Source organism: Bos mutus, chromosome 8 (genome assembly GCF_027580195.1).
Source record: "Bos mutus isolate GX-2022 chromosome 8, NWIPB_WYAK_1.1, whole genome shotgun sequence".
In the NCBI taxonomy this organism is placed as follows: domain Eukaryota; kingdom Metazoa; phylum Chordata; class Mammalia; order Artiodactyla; family Bovidae; genus Bos; species Bos mutus.
This window is the reverse complement of record NC_091624.1, coordinates 2,048,783-2,069,469: the sequence shown is the minus strand read 5'-3', so window position 1 is coordinate 2,069,469 and position 20,687 is coordinate 2,048,783. Positions and strand designations below refer to the sequence as shown.

The following is a 20,687-nucleotide window of genomic DNA, read 5'->3' as shown; positions in this document are numbered from 1 at the left end:
CAAGCACTCCATTAAATGACATTAAATGACACTAAATGTCACCAGTGTGTGAGAGTGACCACTTTATTAAATCATCAGGAATTACACTGACCTTCAAAACACTAATTGCTAGAAACTTAAGTTTCAGGTGTTGAAAATACTTCAGAAGAAGAGTCTGAGTCACTGTACAGGTTCCGTGTGGGTTAGAGGTTCGCCCTGAACCCCGCCTTCACCGAGAACCTCATCATGGGCTTCTCGCGGGGCCGCAAGAGGCAGATGGAGCTGGGAAAGCCCTTGAGTCGGAGGCGACTCACGCCCCCGTCGGGGGTGATGGTGAACTTGGCGTGGGTGATGACGTCCTGCAGTTCGGGGGTCAGGCTGTCCAGCACATGCATCTCATCGGGCTTCAGCTGGAAAGAGAGGGGAGGCGGAGGTCCTTGTAATGACCAGGGGGCTGACTCTCCCAAGGCCACCCATCCGCTTGGACTCTAGGCCTTAAAAGGTGAAAAGTTATTCCATGATAATAATTTGGCTCGCCTAGCAATCTGCTTTTGGGGACAGGATGCCCCAAAGAGACCGGCATGAATACTCAGGTCCCCGTGATGTTTCTTTCTGATAGTTAAGTAAGCAGACAAACTGGTGAGAAAAAGAAAGCAGACAGGGGGCCATGGGAGCGGTCACCCTTCACTAAGGGGAGCAGCGCTCACTCCCGTCTCTGACCTGAAAATGACCACGCCCCTCCTGCATCCATCCCACGGCTGGCCCCATCCTGCTGCCCCTAAATATGCTAGCTCCCTGCCTAAAGAGTTAGTACATCGCGGAAACGTTTCTCCATGTATGCATGCTTGAACAAGGTGGTCTAAAAGAAAATTTGAGAGTTAGGTATGCAAAAACGTGAGACGAGACAGCCCGTCATCTTATTATACAAAGGGGCGGAGACAGTTTTTAAAATCTCATTCATTGCACAGTTCAACTGAGCCGAAGCTTTGGGGTGGAACTGTAACCCTCTGAAATCCGGCCTTGACTGAAGTAGCCCGCTGGAGGGCTGCCTGCGTGACCCCAAGGGGTCGCACACCACACTACCTTTGTGACTGGAAGCAGTGGCTTCCACTTATGGCCCGGAAGGTCCCACTTCTGCCTGACCATGTCTTCCTCCTCCTGAGTCGTCAGGATGCAGCCATCCACCTTACAGCTCTCAGGAGAATTACCTATTGGAACAAGACAAAGGGCACCTTCTCCACTCTGTCTGCACTCAGCGCAGTTTGGTTTATGGAATGTTGACCTTTTAAATCAGATTGAAAGACCCAGCAAAAAGTGAGCATGGGTGAGGTGAGCATGCTTCTGGGGCACAGTGAGAGGACATCCCAGTGACTGTTTCTGTGTCTTTAATATACACGCGCGTGTACATGTGTGTGTGCACGTGTGTATATACGTGCGTGTGTGTACGTGCGTGTGTACACGTGTGTGTGTGGGTGTATGTATTAGGCCTTGCGTGTTTGATATTATAACTGGATGCTGGCTTGTTCCCGATCCCCATGACCATCATCCTGGCTGACAGAGATAGCCAAGGCCACGACCAGTGCATCCATGCCACGTTGCACTTTGGGGTCCCTGGCTCCACGGATTTGCTGCTTTCTACCCTGGCCCTGGTGGCTCAGAGGTTAAAGCGTCTGCCTGGAAGGCGGGAGAGCCAGGTTCGATCCCTGGGTTGGGCAGATCCCCTGGAGAAGGAAATGGCAACCCACTCCAGTGCTCTTGCCTTGAGAATCCCATGGAGGGAGGAGCCTGGTAGGCTACAGTCTGTGGGGTTGCAAAGAGTCGGACATGACTGAGCGACTTCACTTTCACCCTGGTTTTGGCTAAACTGTCCCTTGCAAAAATAAAGAAGTGACTTTAAACTACCACACAGAGAACCGTGGATGAAATATATCACTAGAGATGATTATTGAACATCCGAAACAGCAAGAAGATAGCAGGACTGACATTCCTCCTGACCTTCAGGAGCTGCCCTGGGCCAGTCATGCTGAAAAGTGGAAACAGTGGCTGCTAATCAGATCTAAACCATGGTCTTCCCAACAGGAGTTCAAATTATCAAGACCTCTTGAAACTGTTTACATCTACCCATTGAGGATGAACTTCACCTTAAATATATACTGACCCTTGATGGAAGAGTTAATAGTTGAGTGAGGTCATAATGATTCACAAGACATTTAAAAATCAAGCATGCCGTGTATGAATACAAACTGCTGTATTTACTCAAAGACGGCCAAAGAGTCATTAGACACCCACCACGGTGCTTGGCAAGACCTAACGATTGTAGAAGTTTAGTAACCTCTTTTGAACTTAATAGAATGGAACATGTATCTATTTCATAAGAACATAAATAAGGAATATTAAGGGTGCTTTTTCCAAGTATTATTTTACTAAAGGAAGGCCGTAATTTAAAATGTGTGTAGAGCACTGCCCAGAGGAGAAACAGTCACCAAGCTGCCTGCGATCCCTCCCCTGAGACGATACCCCCACCCCGTTCTTTCGACGACCTAACCAGCAAGTGTTTCATAGGCTTTTTCCACATGGAGTTCAGGGCCCCTGTGGTGAAGAGCCTTAGTGCCTCATAGAACCTCATGACTTTTGTGGTCGAGTGCACATCTAATGCTTTATAAAGAGAGAAGCAGAGTGCGAAGAGTTCACATAACACGCTTGAAGCTGCACAACTGTGAGTGGAGAGCCAGGTCCACAGCCCACCGCCCTGAGTCCCTCCCCTGCTGGAGCCTGCTGTCTTTATTCTTTTTCATAGTTGTAATTTAGTTGCGGCATGGAGCCTCCTGCCATCATGACCAGCACACCAATTATAAGCGGTTTCCTAGTGCCATTACGTTTACCTTTGAAATATTTTGTGTCAATTTCGATTTGAGTTATTACTCCAGGATGCGCCAATCGGAAAACTGCCCACTCACAGCCTGGAACCAGGAGAATACCATTCTCATCATTCTAGAATTAAAAAAAAAGGAAGAAACAACCTAAGTCAGCTTGCTGTCATTCAAGACAGCAATCCTGAAAACCAGCCAGCAACAAGGTTAGCACGCACGTGTCATTTCCTCCTGAAAGGAGTAGGGCATCCCTGGTGGTAAAGAGTCTGCCTGCAATGCAGGAGACCAGGGCTCAGTCCCCGGGTCGGGAAGATCCCCTGGAGGACAGCATGGCAACCCCCTCCAGTACTCTTGCCTGGGAAATCCCATGGAGAGAGGAACCTGGCGGGCTACAGTCCACAGGATCGCAAAAAGCTGGACCTGACTTAGCACACATGTACGTGAACTCAGGTAGTATGCTGTACTCCAAAGGGTGTTTATCCAACCCAGCCAATAGCTCCTGTGGTTGGTTTGACTTTTCAAAGTAGATATGTCTTTGACCACATCTATACCAATATATGACCTGCCTCCAAACACAAGTTTCTAGTGAGGAGAGTTTGTTTATATTTGGAAGCATTGGGTGATACAAAAACTAACCCGTCAAAGGGGTGTTTACAATTAAGTCTGTGATATGATTTACACACTGAAAGGTGTTTTCTTTCCTTTTTTACTTCCTTACCTTGAGTTAGTTACTGGTCAAATTAAACAGCTGAGCCATCACACGTTCACAGAAGTGGTCTCACCCAGGGATACACAAAAATCAAAGATGAGGAAATGGTGCTTTTTTTTTTCTCTCCAGATCAACAAATTTACTCATGGGCTTTTATTAAATTTAGATGCTCTAGCTTTTCTGTATTAAAAAAGGGATGAGTCCAGTGATGTGTTAGAACAGCCAGCGTTAATTAGCAAGTTTGACCTCTAGGTCTTTCTGTGTAGTCTGGCTCTGATATCACATTGAAGCAGTAGAAGATTTAGAAAACATGTAGAAGCAGCAAGTATTTACAAAAACGCCTGAGAGGTTTCTAAACTATCAGTCTCCTTGACATCAAACGAAGAAAACAACCTTTACTTTCTGGGAAGCGCTGGGACGCAGCGTCTTCACGTCTCACCTCCAGTATCGGGGGCCTGTCCAGCCTCCGTGCGGTTTCCCAGCCGTCTGCCATTGACTTCGCCGTGCCGACTCCTGCCAAAAACAGTGTTCAGTGGTATGTCAGAGTACCATCACAGTTTATCCTAAACGCGAGAATGTTTAGAATAAACATTCACTGGCGTGATCAGAGCAGACCCCGTGCGCCTGAGCAGTGCAACATCCGTGGTTTCCATTAAGGTGAATGCGTCAGCAAGTTCACACCCGAGCAACTGCTTAAGCCAAAATTAGGGAGATTGCTATTGATTTACTTCCTGTCTTAAAGGCTTTCCATCCTGTATGAAGGACCTCACCCACCCATATGGCTTGAGACGGCCCCTTCCTCTTAAGTGATTCATACCATACCGGGTGCTCAGTGTGAGGCCCACATGTCCCAAGCTCCTCAAGCATCGTCTCACCTATTAAATTGTTTGGGTGCCCAAAGTGTGCATTGCTAAATCCTACACAGGCACCCCCATAGGCGACGGTCACCAGGTCTAACGGTTCTTTGGGGTCACCCGCGGTCCAGTCCTTTTGTCCAGTACCATACACCCTAAGACGTGCGATTCCACCATCTGAAACGGAGACGTGCCGTATCATTATTATTACCTGGGAAAAGTTGCCGTTGGTAGATCTTAAAACACAGAGCTCCGCATACCTGCCTGCTCTGCTTCTTAAACACACTGAGCCCAAAGCCCCAGGGCCTTTGCAGCTGCCACCCCCTTGTTCTCAGACAACTTTCCTGCTGCCCAAGGACCTCTCATTGTTCTCAGGTCTCAGCTTAATCGTGTGGCCCCAGGAAGGCCTTCTTTCCCTCTCCAGAGCCATCTCCTTCCTGCCCCCACCCCCACCTCAGCCACGGTCTGATTCCCCGGGTCAAGGTTATCAACCCCACACACACACACTTATTTACTCCACTGCACTAATCACAGTCCAAAATTACCTTGTTCTTAAGTCCCTGATAAGAAGTCTCCCAAAAGCAGAATCTAAAAATCTTTGAAGGCCAGAATAGCTACCTGTCTTGCTTGCTTCCGTGTGGCACATAGTAAATACATATTTGTGTTTTGGTGAATTAACTCCAGGAAAGCCAAAAATCAGTTGGTAAATTCACCGCAGATATAATGCTTGGTGCCCGAAATCAACATTGCTAAATCCCACACCAACTTACACAACATCTTAGGTTTTTATTTTTACACACATTGCTTTGCAGTGCGGTTGAGAATACTGAAGATAACATTCACAAATTCAAGTAGCTGCTGACAACCAGAGCACCTCAACAGTAGGTCTGCAGAGCAAAAAATAACTACCAAGATCCACTTATATTGTGTGAGTCTAATAAAATAAATGTTTTTTAGTTGAGCATCATGTCCTAGAAGGTGGAACCCAAGTTTTTTTATACAGAAGCTCAAAATCACTAATCAGAATATTCTAATGAAACAAGCCCTATATTTTCACATGAAAAATTTGGTGAAATTGAGTGATCTGAAAGAACTTCGACAGAACAGTGGAGTCTTGGCATTTACAGTAAATGAAACCAGGCTGTGCTCGTATTTGTTGGTGTTCAGCCCCTCCGTCACGTCCAACGCTGAGACCCCACGCACTGCGGCACACCAGGCCTCCCTGTCCTTCACCATCTCCTGGAGTGTTGTTATAAAACCCAAGAAAATATACTAACAGGAGTAATTCACAACACTATACTGGTTCATTGAATATTATGAGCTGCCCTCATGGTACCTAGTGTTAATGTCTGCTCATGTAAAGCCGATTTTACATTAAAAAAAATAAGATTCTTCTTTATAGAATTAATATCCAACCTCACTTTTAATCAAACTATCAAGGAATATTCCCCTTCATGGATCACAGCCTTGACATGGTGAAGGGGCTTGTGTAAGATTATGGCATCCAGTCCCATCACTTCATGGCAAACAGAAGGGGAAAAAGTGGAAGCAGTGACAGATTTTATTTTGGAGGCTACAAAATCACTGCGGACAGTGACTACAGCCCTGGTGGCTCAGATGGTAAAGAATCTGTCTGCAATGCAGGAGACTCGGTTTAGATTCCTGGGTCGGGAAGATCCCCTAGAGAAGGGAATGGCAACCCACTCTGGTATCTTGCCTGGAGAATTTCATGAACAGAAGATCCTGGCACGTTACAGTCCATGGAGTTGCAAAGAGTCAGACATGACTGAGCAACTAACACTTGCTCCTTGGAAGGAAAGCTATGACAAACCTAGACAGTATTAAAAAGCAGAGACATCACTTTACTGACAACGGTCCATAAGTCAAAGCTGAGGCTTGCCAGGTAGCGCTAGTGGTGAAGAATCCACCTGTCAATGCAGTGGGTTCAATCCCTGGGTTGGGAAGATCCCCTGGGGGAGGAAATGGCAACCTACTCCAGTATTCTTGTCTGGAAAAGTCCATGGACAGAGGAGCCTGGCGGGCTACAGTCCATGGAGTCGCAAAGAGTCAAACCCAGCTGGGCACGCACACACACAGGTTTTCCAGCAGTCATGTACAGATGTGAGTGGGGCCATAAAGAAGACTGAGCGCCAAAGAACTGATGCTTTCAAACTGGTGCTGGAGAAGACTCTAGAGAGTTCCGTGGACAGCAAGGAGGTCCAACCAGTCCATCCTAAAGGAAATCAGCCCTGAATATTCATTGGAAGGACTGAAGCTGAAGCTGAAACTCCAATACTTTGGCCACCTGATGTTAAGAACTGACTCACTGGAAAAGACCCTGATGCTGGGAAAGATTGAAGGCAGGAGGAGAAGGGGATGACAGAGGATGGGCTGGTTGGATGGCATCACCGACTCAATGGACATGAGTTTGAACAAACTCTGGGAGTTGGTGATGGCCAGAGAGGCCTGGCATGCTGCAGTCCATGGAGTCGCAAACAGCTGGACATGACTGAGCGACTGAACATCAGAAAATCGGAAACTAACACAACGCTGTTAACTACACTCTGATACAAAAAATAGAAACTTTTAAAAAATAATAATCGGTCGTGAGGAAAATGCAAATCAAAACCACAGCGAGATACCACTTCATTTCTTCTGGGGTGGCTGTGATCAAAAACTCAGAAAGTGGCAAGTGTCGGGAGGATGTGGAAGAGCCGGACCCTCACACGTTGCTGGTGGGAATGTAATGTGGTGCAGCCATTGTGGAAAGAAGCCTGATGATTTCTCATAAAATTAAAAACACAGTTATATGACTCAGCAATTTCAACTCCTAGTTGCACACCCAAATGAAAACCATACGTTTGCACAAACAGTTGTACCAGGGTGTTTATACCAGCATTATTCATAAGCTTTCAGTGGGTGAAAATTCAGTGGGTGAAAATAGCCCAAATGTCTATTAACTGATACGTGGACAATGAGCTCTGTGCACACAATGGGAGATTATTTGACCACACAAAGGAATGGAGCACTGACGCACGACAACGCGGGTGAGCCCTGGAAACACGCTAACGCGCCACAAAAGAGCATTTCTATGCAACGTCCGGAGCAGTCCAGTGGATCAAGACAGAAAGTGGGCTAATGACCGCTTACGGCTGGGGAGGTGAATGCTGATAGCCAAAGGTATCAGGTTTCTTTTCAAGGTGATAAACGTGCTCTGAAGTTGACCGTGGTGATGGCTGCACATATACTATATATATATATATGTATTTCATGCTCAAGCTCAGTCGCTCAGTCGTGTCTGACTCTTTGCGACCCCATGGACCATGGACGGTAGCCCACCAGGCTCCTCGGTCTATGGAATTTTCAGGCAAGAACACTGGAGTGGGTAGCCATTTCCTTCTTCAGGGGATCTTCCTGAACCAGGAATTGAGCCTGCATCTCCTACACTGCAGGCAGATCCTTTACCTCTGAGACACCTGGGAAGCCACACTATATATTTACATAGACTTTACACTGTATACTTGTATGTACTATGAACCATGGAACTGTGTACTTCACGTGGGTGAAATGCATGTTACACTTATTACATTGCAATAAAGCTGTTCAATAAAACAAAATAAGGGTTATTTGTACACAGCACGTCAACTGCTAATATGTCTGTGAAATAGACATTGTTAGGTGACATCTAACCTAATACAGCTTAGGTCCATCGCATCCTAACTTACTTGACAGTTTTTCCTAACTACCTATGGACAGCAGGGCTAAAACGAGGACTTCCTAGTGCACAGAAAGGAAGATCAAAATCCTAAAATGCTAGAGAGATCAGTGACCGAGGAGGAAAGGGTGACTTTTCTTTGTGTTTTGAAAACATGCCGGCACTCAATGAAGAAAGCACAGGACTGGAGGTGGTCCATTGTATTTACCCGGGAAAATGTTGAGTCGTATGTGACTCCACCTCTGCTGGGAAGTGACCGGAAAGTAGTTGTGGCTGGAAGCAGGATTTCCCGGTGTAAGTTCTGTCATGGGAACCAAGCAACTCCAGTCGTCGGACTTCAGCTAGCAACAAATATAAAAACAGTAGAGATGGCTCTAGGGAGCGATAAATCCCGTCATCCTGATGCCTGCGTGGGGCTTACGGGGCAACCACTTTGGAACAAAATGAATGATGGACGCCTAATGGAACACTGTAATAAAAGCACTAATAAACATCAAGTCCCAGGTTTAATAAGCAGAGTAAAGGCCTGCTTCTATTTCACCCCGGTCGTAACAGCCACCTGTTGGTGGTGGCCAGGGATGGGCAGGGGGTTAGGGCCGAGCCTCCGGATGTCTTCACTTTGAGGATTCATAAAAAAGCAGCAGCCAGAAGGTGATGTGAACGTTTAAATAAAACCCAGGCTCTTGCCGTGGGCCTGGGGGTAAACGAGTCAGCCTGAGCCTCCCAGCACTCTCCCCTAGGTCAGCGCTTCACTGGAAGGGCCCGCTTGTTGTTGCCGTTATGCATTTCCCCAGTGTGTTATGGATCCACACTTTTGTAAAATGCAATGAAGATCAGCAGACAAACTTCAAAAAGCAAGAATGTCCCCAAACACAAACCAAATTGTTTATTGGATTACATTCATCCGGCATAACGTTACTTTGTCCAATTGCTATCAAAAGTATGTGAACTGACTCTGTATTTATCTCACAGGGCACCATTCCCGCGTCTCTGTGAGCAGACTGCCCCATGGAAAGCAGCACCCTGGACCTCGCATGCGCTGGGGTCAGGGGTGCACAGATCCACCCAGAAACCTCTGCAGGGTCGCACGGGGTAAGCACAACGTGTGAGCTCGGCCAGGCTGAGTGCAGGCAGGCAGGTGGGCAGAGCTGCTCCCAACAGCCCGTGACAAGCCCCCGCTCCCCCGGGGGACGTACCTCTGAAATGGCTTCAAACTCCTCGGGGGTGGCCGCGGCTCCTGTCCTGACTTCTCGTTGTGGGATTTCTGGCTGCTTATCTAAAGTTGCAGTGACCATGAGGGTTACCATTCCCATTCAAAATCAGAATATACATACTTTCTTAGTGGGCTGTAGGGTCATTTTCATTTTGCCTAAAGATATCGTTTAAGTCAAAGTATCAGATGCCCAATGTAATAGATATACGTGTTAAAGTTCCTCCATATTTAAAATACTTAGGGTAACTTCAGAAGGGGTGCTGCACACCTGGTGGTTGGTCTGCTCATCAGAGGGTAAATATCATCTCCAAGTTTAGCCAGATAGACAAACTCATCACATGACTCGGGTTTTCAAAAGGCTGGACTGATAAAGTTCTGGAATATTGTTAGTCAATTCACAAACACTGTTTCCCCCAGTGGCATCCCAGAACTGACTCACGGGCGATTCACCAACAGGAGCCTGTGTGGACAGTCAGCCTCCTGAAAGCATCTTTCTCTGGGTCACTGGTCACTGCCTCCCACCATCACGTGACTGTTCAGGTCCCTCCAACTGTCTTTTGGGAGGGGAGACTGTCACGCCCCTGGAGCCTCCTACAAGCTGGGCACAGAGTGCCTCCAGGATAAGACCGCTAACTGACATGGCTCCTGTTTCCCAAGTAATGTACAGACATGCCCTTGAGGGTACATGTTTCTAGAAAGCTACCTCTGGGACCAACCTCAGAGGACACCAGTTCCATTCCAGGATTCGGAAAGGAACCTTCCTGGAAAGCCCAGAGCTGCCGCGTCCTTATGCAGGCCCTGGGGGCTGGGGTGCAGCAGAATGAGCGGGGGCAGCGGCCCCACAGCTGCCCGGACCGGGCTCCAGACCGCCCTGGCCGCCCAGGCAGCCTGCTCCCCAAACCCTGCACCTCCCGGGGGTGCTGCAGTGTGAGAATAGCGAAAGTTGAGCCGAAGGACACTGTTAAGCTAAATCTCAAAAATCACGGAGCCCTTGAGGGGGAATGTCATCAGCCTCTGTGGCAGCGAGGGGGGCCTCTGGACGAGACTGTCTGGGCGCGAAGTGAGCCATCAGAGGCCCCCACAAAGCTCCCCACAAAGGTCCCCCAGGCACCTTCTTCGAAGTTTGCCGCTTGAATCGACACTCGAGGGGCGTGATCTCCCGTGAAGTAGGACGTGTCCACGTCGAAGCCCCGGATAACTCCCTGGATGCCCAGCTGGACCACGCACCAGTCGTGACCTGCGGACGTAGACAACAGGGCCCCCGCGGCTGAATCCCGCCACCGAGCCGCAGGGCTGAGCACGCCGACAGCGGAAGTGAAACACCGGAAACGACCTTCGCGCATCGGGGAAAACGGTGCGGGCTCCTTCTCCCGAGGCTGCAAGGTCTCTCATGACGTGGCTACACCCGACCGCCACTCGCCACACGGACCCTCACTTCTAATCTGACCAGAGCGTACATAAGCCCTGGGTCCAGAGGGGCCACATGTCTGACTCCAAACTGGCCACCTCCTGTGGGCAGCATTGGCAGACGGGCATCTCTGAGCTTCATTTCTTTTAACTGCAAATCAGAGATGAGCTCAGCTTCCAAAAAGTTTAGCTGTAACTCTGGTATAGGGACCACCAGCCCAGCTAGGCCAGGGCTCAGTACTGAGCTGGGTCTCCTGGAACAGCCTAAACTTTGCCTTCAGGGCCCCAGCCAGGACTACCCCACCCTGCATCGGATGACGTAGAAGAACTCCCAGTATGACACTGTGTGATTCTTGGTTTCCAGCAGTCAGATTCAAATCCACCTTAAAATGTCCAGTTTTATTAGAATCTAATAAGGCCTAATACTTTGCCAACAAAGGTCCATCTAGTCGAGGCTCTGGGTCGGACACGACTGACTGAGCGACTGAACTGAACTGAATAAGGCCTGGGCTTCCCTGGTGGCTCAGACGGTGAAGAATCTGCCTGCAATGCGGGAGACCTGGCAAGAGGACATGGCAGTCCACTCCAGTATTCTTGCCTGGAGAATCCCGTGGACAGAGGAGCCTGGCGGGCTCCAGTTCACAGGGTCCCAGAGAGTCGGACATGACCAAGCACAGCACGAGCACAGCCATTAAGGCCTGGCGTACCACAGAAATACAGAAAATTAGAAATAGCGACTGTTTCTGTAACACCTGAGACAGTAGCAAGAAAGTCCGAGATTAGCCTGATGCTGCCTGGTTTTCTTTTACAGACATTTCTTTAAATTTAAAGGGTGTATGTTGACTGATGAGTAGCAGTGAGCGGAAGTAGCCTCTTAAGGTGACATAAAGATAGGATGGATCTCGGCTGAGCTCCTGGCTTCTCTCACCGTTGCTGTGACCTGAGCTAAGTGAATGAGGCTGTTTCCATGGCAATCGGATGGGACCAGAACACCTACTTCAGAGAGGGGTGCTGACATCAAATGCCGCACACGCACCGACCCGTGTGTGCACACGGCTCAGTCTCCTTCACCCACAGCCCTCCTTTTCCAGAGTCTCCTTTTCCTCACAAGTGCCTGCCTGCTCCTGCTCGCATTGATGACCAGGGCTCTTGCGACCCCTCCTGAATTGGCAGAGCCTGCCATTCAGAAGGGACATCTGAGGTGACCGAGTAGTCCAAGGGCCCGTTTTAAAATCGACTCCCAACGTGCACTGCTTTCCAATAGCCCCTGATCTCAAATGTCACAGGAGTGAGTGAACAGTCATCATCGTCTTACCTGGAATCCTTTTCCTTCTGGTCTGCCATCCGTCCATCCATTTCCCAAACTCAGTGTACTCGTGTTCTTTAAAACTTGGGTTGTCCCTCTAAAGCAAAGACGAGCGGATCGTTAACCTTCACGCGAGAGCCTGGGCTCCCAGCAAATAAACTTCTGCCCCAAAGGGACAGATGGGTGGTACAGAGAACAGGGACTGTAGGGGAGACGGAGGACGATGCCCGCATGTCTTCATATCGGCTTCCAAGAAAGAAGTCCTACTTCTCTGCAGGCCTTCATCCTTCTCTGCGGGCCTTCATCCTTCTCTGCAGGCCTTCATCCAGGGAACTTGTCACTGGCAGCAAAAGGTAAAACCACATGGCTCATTCCAGGGGCCCCACCACTGGTGCAGCCGCAACCTGGGCACCTCCTGAAAGGCCGTTCAGCAAAGCAAGAAAGGGTAGCTGGACTCCCAGAGCAACCCCGAAAAGACTGGGCAACCAGAATCCGGCCGAGTCTTAGGAAGTGTAGGCTCGATGCTGAGGGTCACTCTGAACAGTCACCCCTGCCCCCACTCCTGTGCTCTGAGCTGCTCCAGGCCCAGCAGTGAAAGTGAGACCCCCGCCCCACAGCAGTCACATGCTGCCGGGCACCAGCTCTACGGGCACCAAGGCCATCACCCCTCTAGCAATAACTCTCGCTGGTCCCACTGCAGGGACCAGGTGGCGGGATTCCCCAGAGTTCCCGTTCTTCCCTACATTTATCAGTATTTTCTGTTTTTAATAAACATATGCCAACGAAGGTCCATATAGTCAAAACTATGGTCTTCCCAGGAGTCATGTACGGATGTGAGAGTTAGACCATAAAGAAGGCTGAACACCAAAGAATTGATGCTTTTGAACTGTGGTGTTGGAGAAGACGCTTTGAGAGTCCCTTGGACTGCAAGGAGATCAAACCAGTCCATCCTAAAGGAAATCAACCCTGAATATTCATTGGAAGGCCTGATGCTGAAGTGAAGCTCCAATACTTTGGCCACTTGATTCGAAGAACTAACTCATTAGAAAAACACCCTGACACTGGGCAAAAATTGAGGTCAGGAGGAGAAGGGGACGACAGAGGATGAGATGGTTGGATGGCATCACCAACTCTTTGAGCAAACTCTGGGAGACAGTGAAGGACAGGGAAGCCTGGGGTGCTACCGTCCACGGGGTCACTAAAAAGACATAACTGAGTGACTGAACAACATTTTTATAACTAAGTAGGAAATACATTTTCCAAAAAATTCAAGCTCTGCAACACTTTTCTTCCCATCACAAGTTATGAACACAATGTGGGGCAGAGAGAAATACAGAGGACATCAGCGACTCCCCCATAGAGCAAAGTGGTCCCAGAATCCTGTGTCAGTCCGCATTTGTCTCTGCCGTCTTAATAGGAGTGGGGGCTAATTTCCACACGTTTCTACTGTTTTAATACCCTAATTCTCTGGGTCACATCACGTGACTCCCAGCCTAAACACACAGGGAGATTTTAATTAGCAGGACTGCGTGGCTCACCCCACCCCAGCACTTAGCAGAGACCAATTTACAGTACCTTTAAAAGATTTTCAGCAGGAGCAAAGAAGTCATCTGTTGCAAATAAAATCTAGACAAAGAAAGAAGTAAAGATAAAATAACCATAAATTTAAAACCATTTTATTTCATTCCCTGGTGAAACATTATGAGATGCAGTAAAAAGAAAATGTGAAATTGCCGAGGGGGAGAGAAACAATATGCAATTAAGACACAATGCCTTTTAAATGCTTCGATTTCATTGCCTGCCTCCTCCTTAATCTTGCCTGCCCACCCTTTCCTTCTTAATCCCCCTTACCATCTGGATACAAAAGTGCTAACTTCTTAGAAAGAAAATAAACCAACTTTTTTCAAGAACGGAGGACCCTGGGCTTTGTGATCCTTGTCCCAGAGCAATGGGGAAAAATTGTCACCAGAGTCACAACTGTGGCTTAGCCAACCCATCCTAGGATGCCCTGCTGGGGGCGGGGGGTGGTCTGTGGTTTGTTTAGTTCAGTCGCTCAGTCGTGTCCAACTCTTTGCGACCCCATGGACTGCAGCATGCCAGGTATCCCTGTCCATCACCAACTCCCAGAGTTTACTCAAACTCATGTCCATCGAGTTGGTGATGCCACCCAACCATCTCATCCTCTGCCATCCCCTTCTCCTCCCACCTTCAATCTTTCCCAGCAACAGGGTCTCTTCAAATGAGTCAGGTCTTCACATCAGGTGGCCAAAGTATTGGAGTTTCAGCTTCAACATCAGTCCCTCCAATGAACATCCAAGACTGATCTCCTTTAGGATGGACTGGTTGGATCTCCTTGCAGTCCAAGGGACTCTCAAGAGTCTTCTCCAATACCACAGTTCAAAAGCATCAATTCTTTGGCGCTCACCTTTCTTTATAGTCCAACTCTCACCTCCATACATGACCACTGAAACAACCATAGCTTTGACTAGACGGACCTTTGTTGGCAAAGTAATGTCTCTGCTTTTGAATATGCTATCTAGGTTGGTCATAACTTTTCTTCCAAGGAGCAAGCGCCTTTTAATTTCATGGCTGCAGTTGCCATCTGCAGTGATTTTGGACCCCAAGAAAATAAAGTCTGTCACTGTTTCCATTGTTTCCCCATCTATTTGCCATAAAGTGGTGAGACCAGATGCCATGATCTTAGTTTTCTGAACACTGAGTTTTAAGCCAACTTTTTCACTCTCCTATTTTACTTTCATCAAGAGGCTCTTTAGTTCTTCACTTTCTTCCATATAGGTGGTGTTATCTGCATATCTGAGATTATTGATATTTTTCACAGAAATCTTGATTCGAGCTTGTGCTTCACCCAGCCCAGCATTTCACATGACATACTCTGCATATAAGTTAAATAAGCAGGATGACATTATACAGTCTTGACATACTCCTTTCCCAATTTGGAACCAGTCTATCGTTCCATGTCCAGTTCTGTTGCTTCTTGACCTGCATACAGATTTCTCAGGAGGCAGGTCAGGTGGTCTGGTATTCCCATCTCTTGAAGAATTTTCCAGTTTGTGGTGATGCACACAGTCAAAGGCTTTGGCATAGTCAATAAAGCAGAAGTAGATGTTTTTCTGGAACTCTCTTGCTTTTTTGATGATCCATTGGATGTTAGCAATTTGATCTCTGGTTCCTCTGCCTTTTCTAAATCCACCTTGAACATCTGGAAGTTCTAGGTTCATGTACTGTTGAAGCCTGGGTTGGAGAATTTTGAGCATTACTTGCAGAGTACATCATGAGAAACGCTGGGCTGGAAGAAGCACAAGCTGGAATCAAGATTGCTGGGAGAAATATCAATAACCTCAGATATGCAGATGACACCACCCTTATGGCAGAAAGTGAAGAGGAACTAAAAAGCCTCTTGATGAAAGTGAAAGTGGAGAGTGAAAAAGTTGGCTTAAAGCTCAACATTCAGAAAACGAAGATCATGGCATCCGGTCCCATCACTTCATGGGAAATAGATGGGGAAACAGTGGAAACAGTGTCAGACTTTATTTTTTTGGGCTCCAAAATCACTGCAGATGGTGACTGCAGCCATGAAATTAAAAGACGCTTACTCCTTGGAAGGAAAGTTATGACTAACCTAGATAGCATATTCAAAAGCAGAGACATTACTTTGCCAACAAAGGTTCGTCTAGTCAAGGCTATGGTTTTTCCTGTGGTCATGTATGGATGTGAGAGTTGGACTGTGAAGAAGGCTGAGTGCCGAAGAAGTGATGCTTAAGAACTGTGGTGTTGGAGAAGACTCTTGAGAGTCCCTTGGACTGCAAGGAGATCCAACCAGTCCATTCTGAAGGAGATCAGCCCTGGGATTTCTTTGGAAGGAATGATGCTAAAGCTGAAACTCCAGTACTTTGGCCACCTCATGTGAAGAGTTGACTCATTGGAAAAGACTCTGATGCTGGGAGGGATTGGGGGCAGGAGGAGGAGGGGACAACAGAGGATGAGATGGCTGGATGGCATCACTGACTCGATGGACCTGAGTCTGGGTGAACTCCGGGAGTTGGTGATGGACAGGGAGACCTGGCGTGCTGTGGTTCATGGGGTCACAGAGAGTCGGACACAACTGAGTGACTGAACTGAACTGAACTGAACTTGCTAATGTGTGAGATGAATGCAATTGTGCAGTAGTTTGAGCCTTCTTTGGCATTGCCTTTCTTTGGGATTGGAATGAAAACTGACCTTTTCCAGGCCCGGCCACTGCTGAGTTTTCCAAATTTGCTGGCATATTGAGTGCAGCACTTTCACAGCATCATCTTTCAGGATTTGAAATAGCTCAACTGGAATTCCATCACCTCCACTAGCTTTGCTCATAATGATGCTTCCTAAGACCCACTTGACTTCACATTCCAGGATGTCTGGCTCTAGGTGAGTGATCACACCATCGTGATTATCTGGGTCATGAAAATCTTTTTTGTATAGTTCTTCTGTGTATTCTTGCCACCACTTCTTAATATCTTCTGCTTCTGTTAGGTCCATACCATTTCTGTCCTTTTTTGAGCCCATCTTTGCATGAAATGTTCCCTTGGTATCTCTAATTTTGTTGAAGAGATCTCTAGTCTTTCCCGTTCTATTGTTTTCCTCTATTTCTTTGCTTTGATCGCTGAAGAAGGCTTTCTTATCTCTCCTTGCTATTCTTTGGAACTCTGCATTCAAATGCTTATATCTTTCCTTTTCTCCTTTGCTTTTCACTTCTCTTCTTTTCACAGCTATTTGTAAGGCCTCCTCAGACAGCCATTTTGTCTTTTTGCATTTCTTTTTCTTGGGGATGGTCTTGATCACTGCCTCTTGTACAATGTCATAAACCTCTGTCCATAGTTCTTCAGGCACTCTCTCTATCAGACCTAATCCCTTGAATCTATTTATCACTTCCACTGTATAATCGTAAGGGATTTGATTTAGATCATACCTGAATGGTCTAGTGGTTTTCCCTACTTTCTTTAAGTCTGAATTTGGTAATAAGGAGTTCATGATTTGAGCCACAGTCAGCTTCCGGTCTTATTTTTCCTGACTGTATAGAGCTTCTCCATCTTTGCTGCAAAGAATATAATCAATCTGATTTTGGTGTTGACCATCTGGTGATGTCCATGTGTAGAGTCTTCTCTTGTATTATTGGAAGAGGGTATTTGCTATGACCAGTGTGTTCTCTTGGCAGAACTCTGTTAGTCTTTGCGCTGCTTCATTCTGTACTCCAAGGCCAAATTTGCCTGTTACCCCAGGTATCTCTTGACTTCCTACTTTTGCATTCCAACCCCCTATAATGAAAAGGACATCTTTTTTGGGTGTTAGTTCTAGAAGGTCTTGTATGTCTTCATAGAACCATTCAACTTCAGCTTCTTCAGCATTATTGGTTGGGGCATAGACTTGGATTACCATGATATTGAATAGTTTGCCTTGGAAACCAACAGAGATCATTCTGTCATTTTTGAGATTGCACCCAAGTACTGCATTTTGGACTCTTTTGTTGTCTATGATGGTTACTCCATTTCTTCTAAGGGATTCTTGCCCACAGTAGTAGATATAATGGTCATCTGAGTTAAATTCACCCATTCCAATCCATTTTAGTTCTCTGATTCCTATAATGTCGACATTCACTCTTGCCATCTCCTGTTTGACCACTTCCAATTTGCCTTGATTCATGGACCTAACATTCCAGGTTCCTATGAAATGTTTTTCTTATAGCATCTGACTTTACTTCCATAACCAGTCAGATCCACAACTGGGCGTTGTTTTGGCTTTGGCTCTGTCTCTTCATTCTTTCTGGAGTTATTTCTCCACTGATCTCCAGTAGCATATTGGGCACCTACTGACCTGGGGAGTTCCTCTTTCAGCATCCTATCATTTTGCATTTTCATACTGTTCATGGGGTTCTCAAGGCAAGAATACTGAAGTGGTTTTCCATTCCCCTCTCCAGTGGACCATGTTTTGTCAAAACTTCCACCATGACCCGTCCATCTTGGGTGGCCCTACACAGCATGGCTCATGGTTTCATTGAGTTAGACAAGGCTGTGGTCCATGTCATCAGTTTGATTAGTTTTCTGTGATTGTGGTTTTCATTCTGTCTGCCCTCTGATGGAGAAGGATAAGAGGCTTATGGAAGCTTCCTGATGGGAGAGACTGACTGAGGGGGAAACTGGGTCTTGTTATGATGGGTGGGGCCATGTTCAGTAAATCTTTGATCCAATATTCTGTTGATGGCTGAGGCTGTGTTCCCTCCCTGTTGTTTGACCTGAGACCAAACCATGGTGGAGGTAATGAAGATAATGGTGACCTCCTTCAAAAGGCCCCAAGCACACACTGCTACACTCAGGTCCCCCGACCCTGCAGCAGGCCACTGCCAACCCACGCCTCCACTGGAGACTCCTGGACACAGGCAAGTCTGGGTCGGTCTCTTGTGAGGTCACGGCTCCTTTCTCCTGGTCCTGGTGCACAAGGTTCTGAGTGTGCCCTCCAGGAGTCTATTTCCCAGTCCTGTGTAAGTTCTGGCGGCTCTATGGCTGTGTGTGCCCTCCAGGAGTCTATTTCCCAGTCCTGTGTAAGTTCTGGCGGCTCTATGGGGGGGTTAATGGCGACCTCCTCCAAGAGGGCTTATGCCAAACCCAGGTGTGCTGCACCCCGAGCCCCTGCCCCTGTGGCGTCCACTGCTGACCCGGACCTCCACAGGAGACACTCAGAGACAGTTCTGGCTCAGTCTCTGTGGGGGTCTCTGGGTCCTGGTGCACACAAGGTTTGTTTGCTCTGTCCAAGCATCTCTGGCGGGGAAGGGGTTTGGTTCTAAACACGATTTTGCCCTCCTACCATCTTGCTGAGGCTTCTCCTTTGCCTCTGTGGTTTGTTAACCAAAGCAGAATGTTTGTTTGGCCACACCTCATGGTTCGGGGGGGGTTTAGTTGCCCTGTCAAGCAGGGATTGAACCCTGGATATGGCAATGAAAGAGCTGAGTCCTCACCACTGGACTCCCAAAGCAGAACACTTTAGAGAGTGAGGTGCAGACTGGCTGCTGGCCACTCCACCAAGCCTGGGGCCTGGGGACCCCTGTGGTCTGGGAAAGAGTGTCCTGACCTCTGAGCCCAGCCAGAACCTAAAAGGCAGGGGAGGGCCTAGCTGTCTGGGAGCTGCTGGTTGTCTGGTTGGCCAAATGTGGGGGCCGTCTCTGTGTGACTGGAAAGCATAGGATTTGGAGTGAAGCGCAAATCAAAGGAAGGTGTCATTAGCATCCAATTAAAATAAATTAATTAATTTAATAATAAAAAAGGAAGGTGTCAGTGAGCCCAGATTTGCTCAGTCGTCTCCAACTCTTGTGACCCCATGGACTGTAGCCCACCAGGCCCCTCTCTCCATGGGATTCTCCAGGCAGGAATACTGGAATGGGTTGCCATTTTCTCCCCCAGGGGACCTTCCCGACCCAGGGATCGAACCCACATCTCTTGCGTCTCTTGCATTGGCAGGCGGATTCTTAACCACGAGCGCCACCTGGGAAGCCCATACACAGAAAAGGGCTAAATTCCTTAACTAAAGATGTCTGGTTTTCTTTTACAAATAGGAATCTTTTGATCTTGTGATTACATGGTCTTTGTTGCAAAACCCCTACATTTCCTGGCTCCCCCCTCACCTCTTCGGAGCCGTCCGTAGAGCCAAGTGAGAGGCTGTGTCCAGGGCCGAGGCCCTCAGTTTTGTCTCCGAATAAAGCATTGTGCTCAGCTTTCAGGTTGTGCGTGGTTTTGTCTGTTGACATCTGCCTCCCGAGGACGCAGCTCGGTGAGCTCACCTGGGCGTCTCTCCCCTGCTCAGGGCCTGCAAGCCTCCTCCAGGGCAGAGACCTTCCAGGCATGGGGGGCCTTGCTACCCCTCCAGGCTCCTGCCCTCACACCCCACATCAGTTCCCTTCCCCTCGTCCTCTGTCTGACCCTCCCCATCACCCCCTGCCTTACAGGCTCCTCCCCTGACTGAGGGCTCCTTTGAGCATCGCTTCCCTGTATGGTCCTCCCTCTGCTTCCCCACCCTGCATGACAGATGTGGTCCTGCAGCGCCCTGTCCTGCTTTGATGCCAGCCCTGGTCTGTATGTTTCCCAGCAGAGCCTAAGCTCTTGAGGGTAGGTCTGTAGCTTACCTGGAGCCTCATGTTAGGTTCTCACGTGATTCTCATACTGAAGTCTGAGGACCACTCCTCTGCCCCATAAGAAAACACACTACGGGGTGGAGAGTTCTTTTCACAGGGGCAAAATGTGTGCTTCCAACCTCGGGCAATGCTGCCCTGGTCGTAATTGTCACCAATTTAAGGAAAGTTCCCTGGGAGACTTTCACAGTAACGGGCTTCCTTGGGGAGGCCAGCCTTCTTCCTGATTCCTGCTGTTCCAGTTCAGGTCCCCACAGTGGTCAGCTGGAGCCTCAGCCTGGGTGCATTAAGTACAACATTTGTTCCCACCCTGAGACATCCTGCTTACCTTTCCTCCTACAAACTCAGATGCCAAGTCAATCAGCTGCGTGAAGTCTGGAGGCCTGGCCACTTTTCCTTCCCTGGGGGAGTCAGCCATGCTTCCTGCAAGGATAAAGGCAGGCTGGGTCAGCCTCTGGGTG

The 20,687-nt window shown here is 48.1% G+C and overlaps 1 protein-coding gene across 1 annotated transcript; it reads right to left on the bottom strand.

The window, feature by feature from the left end:
* Positions 1-182: 182 nt before the first annotated feature.
* ALLC (allantoicase) lies at positions 183-20,644 on the bottom strand. The gene is made up of 11 exons (XM_005889493.2): positions 20,555-20,644; positions 13,629-13,679; positions 12,063-12,150; positions 10,452-10,577; positions 9,324-9,403; positions 8,336-8,468; positions 4,434-4,589; positions 3,998-4,071; positions 2,862-2,970; positions 1,063-1,187; positions 183-389 (listed from the first exon to the last, which is right to left on the bottom strand). The coding sequence occupies exons 1-11, from the start codon at positions 20,642-20,644 to the stop codon at positions 183-185; spliced, it is 1,239 nt and encodes a 412-aa protein (XP_005889555.1).
* Positions 20,645-20,687: the final 43 nt, after the last annotated feature.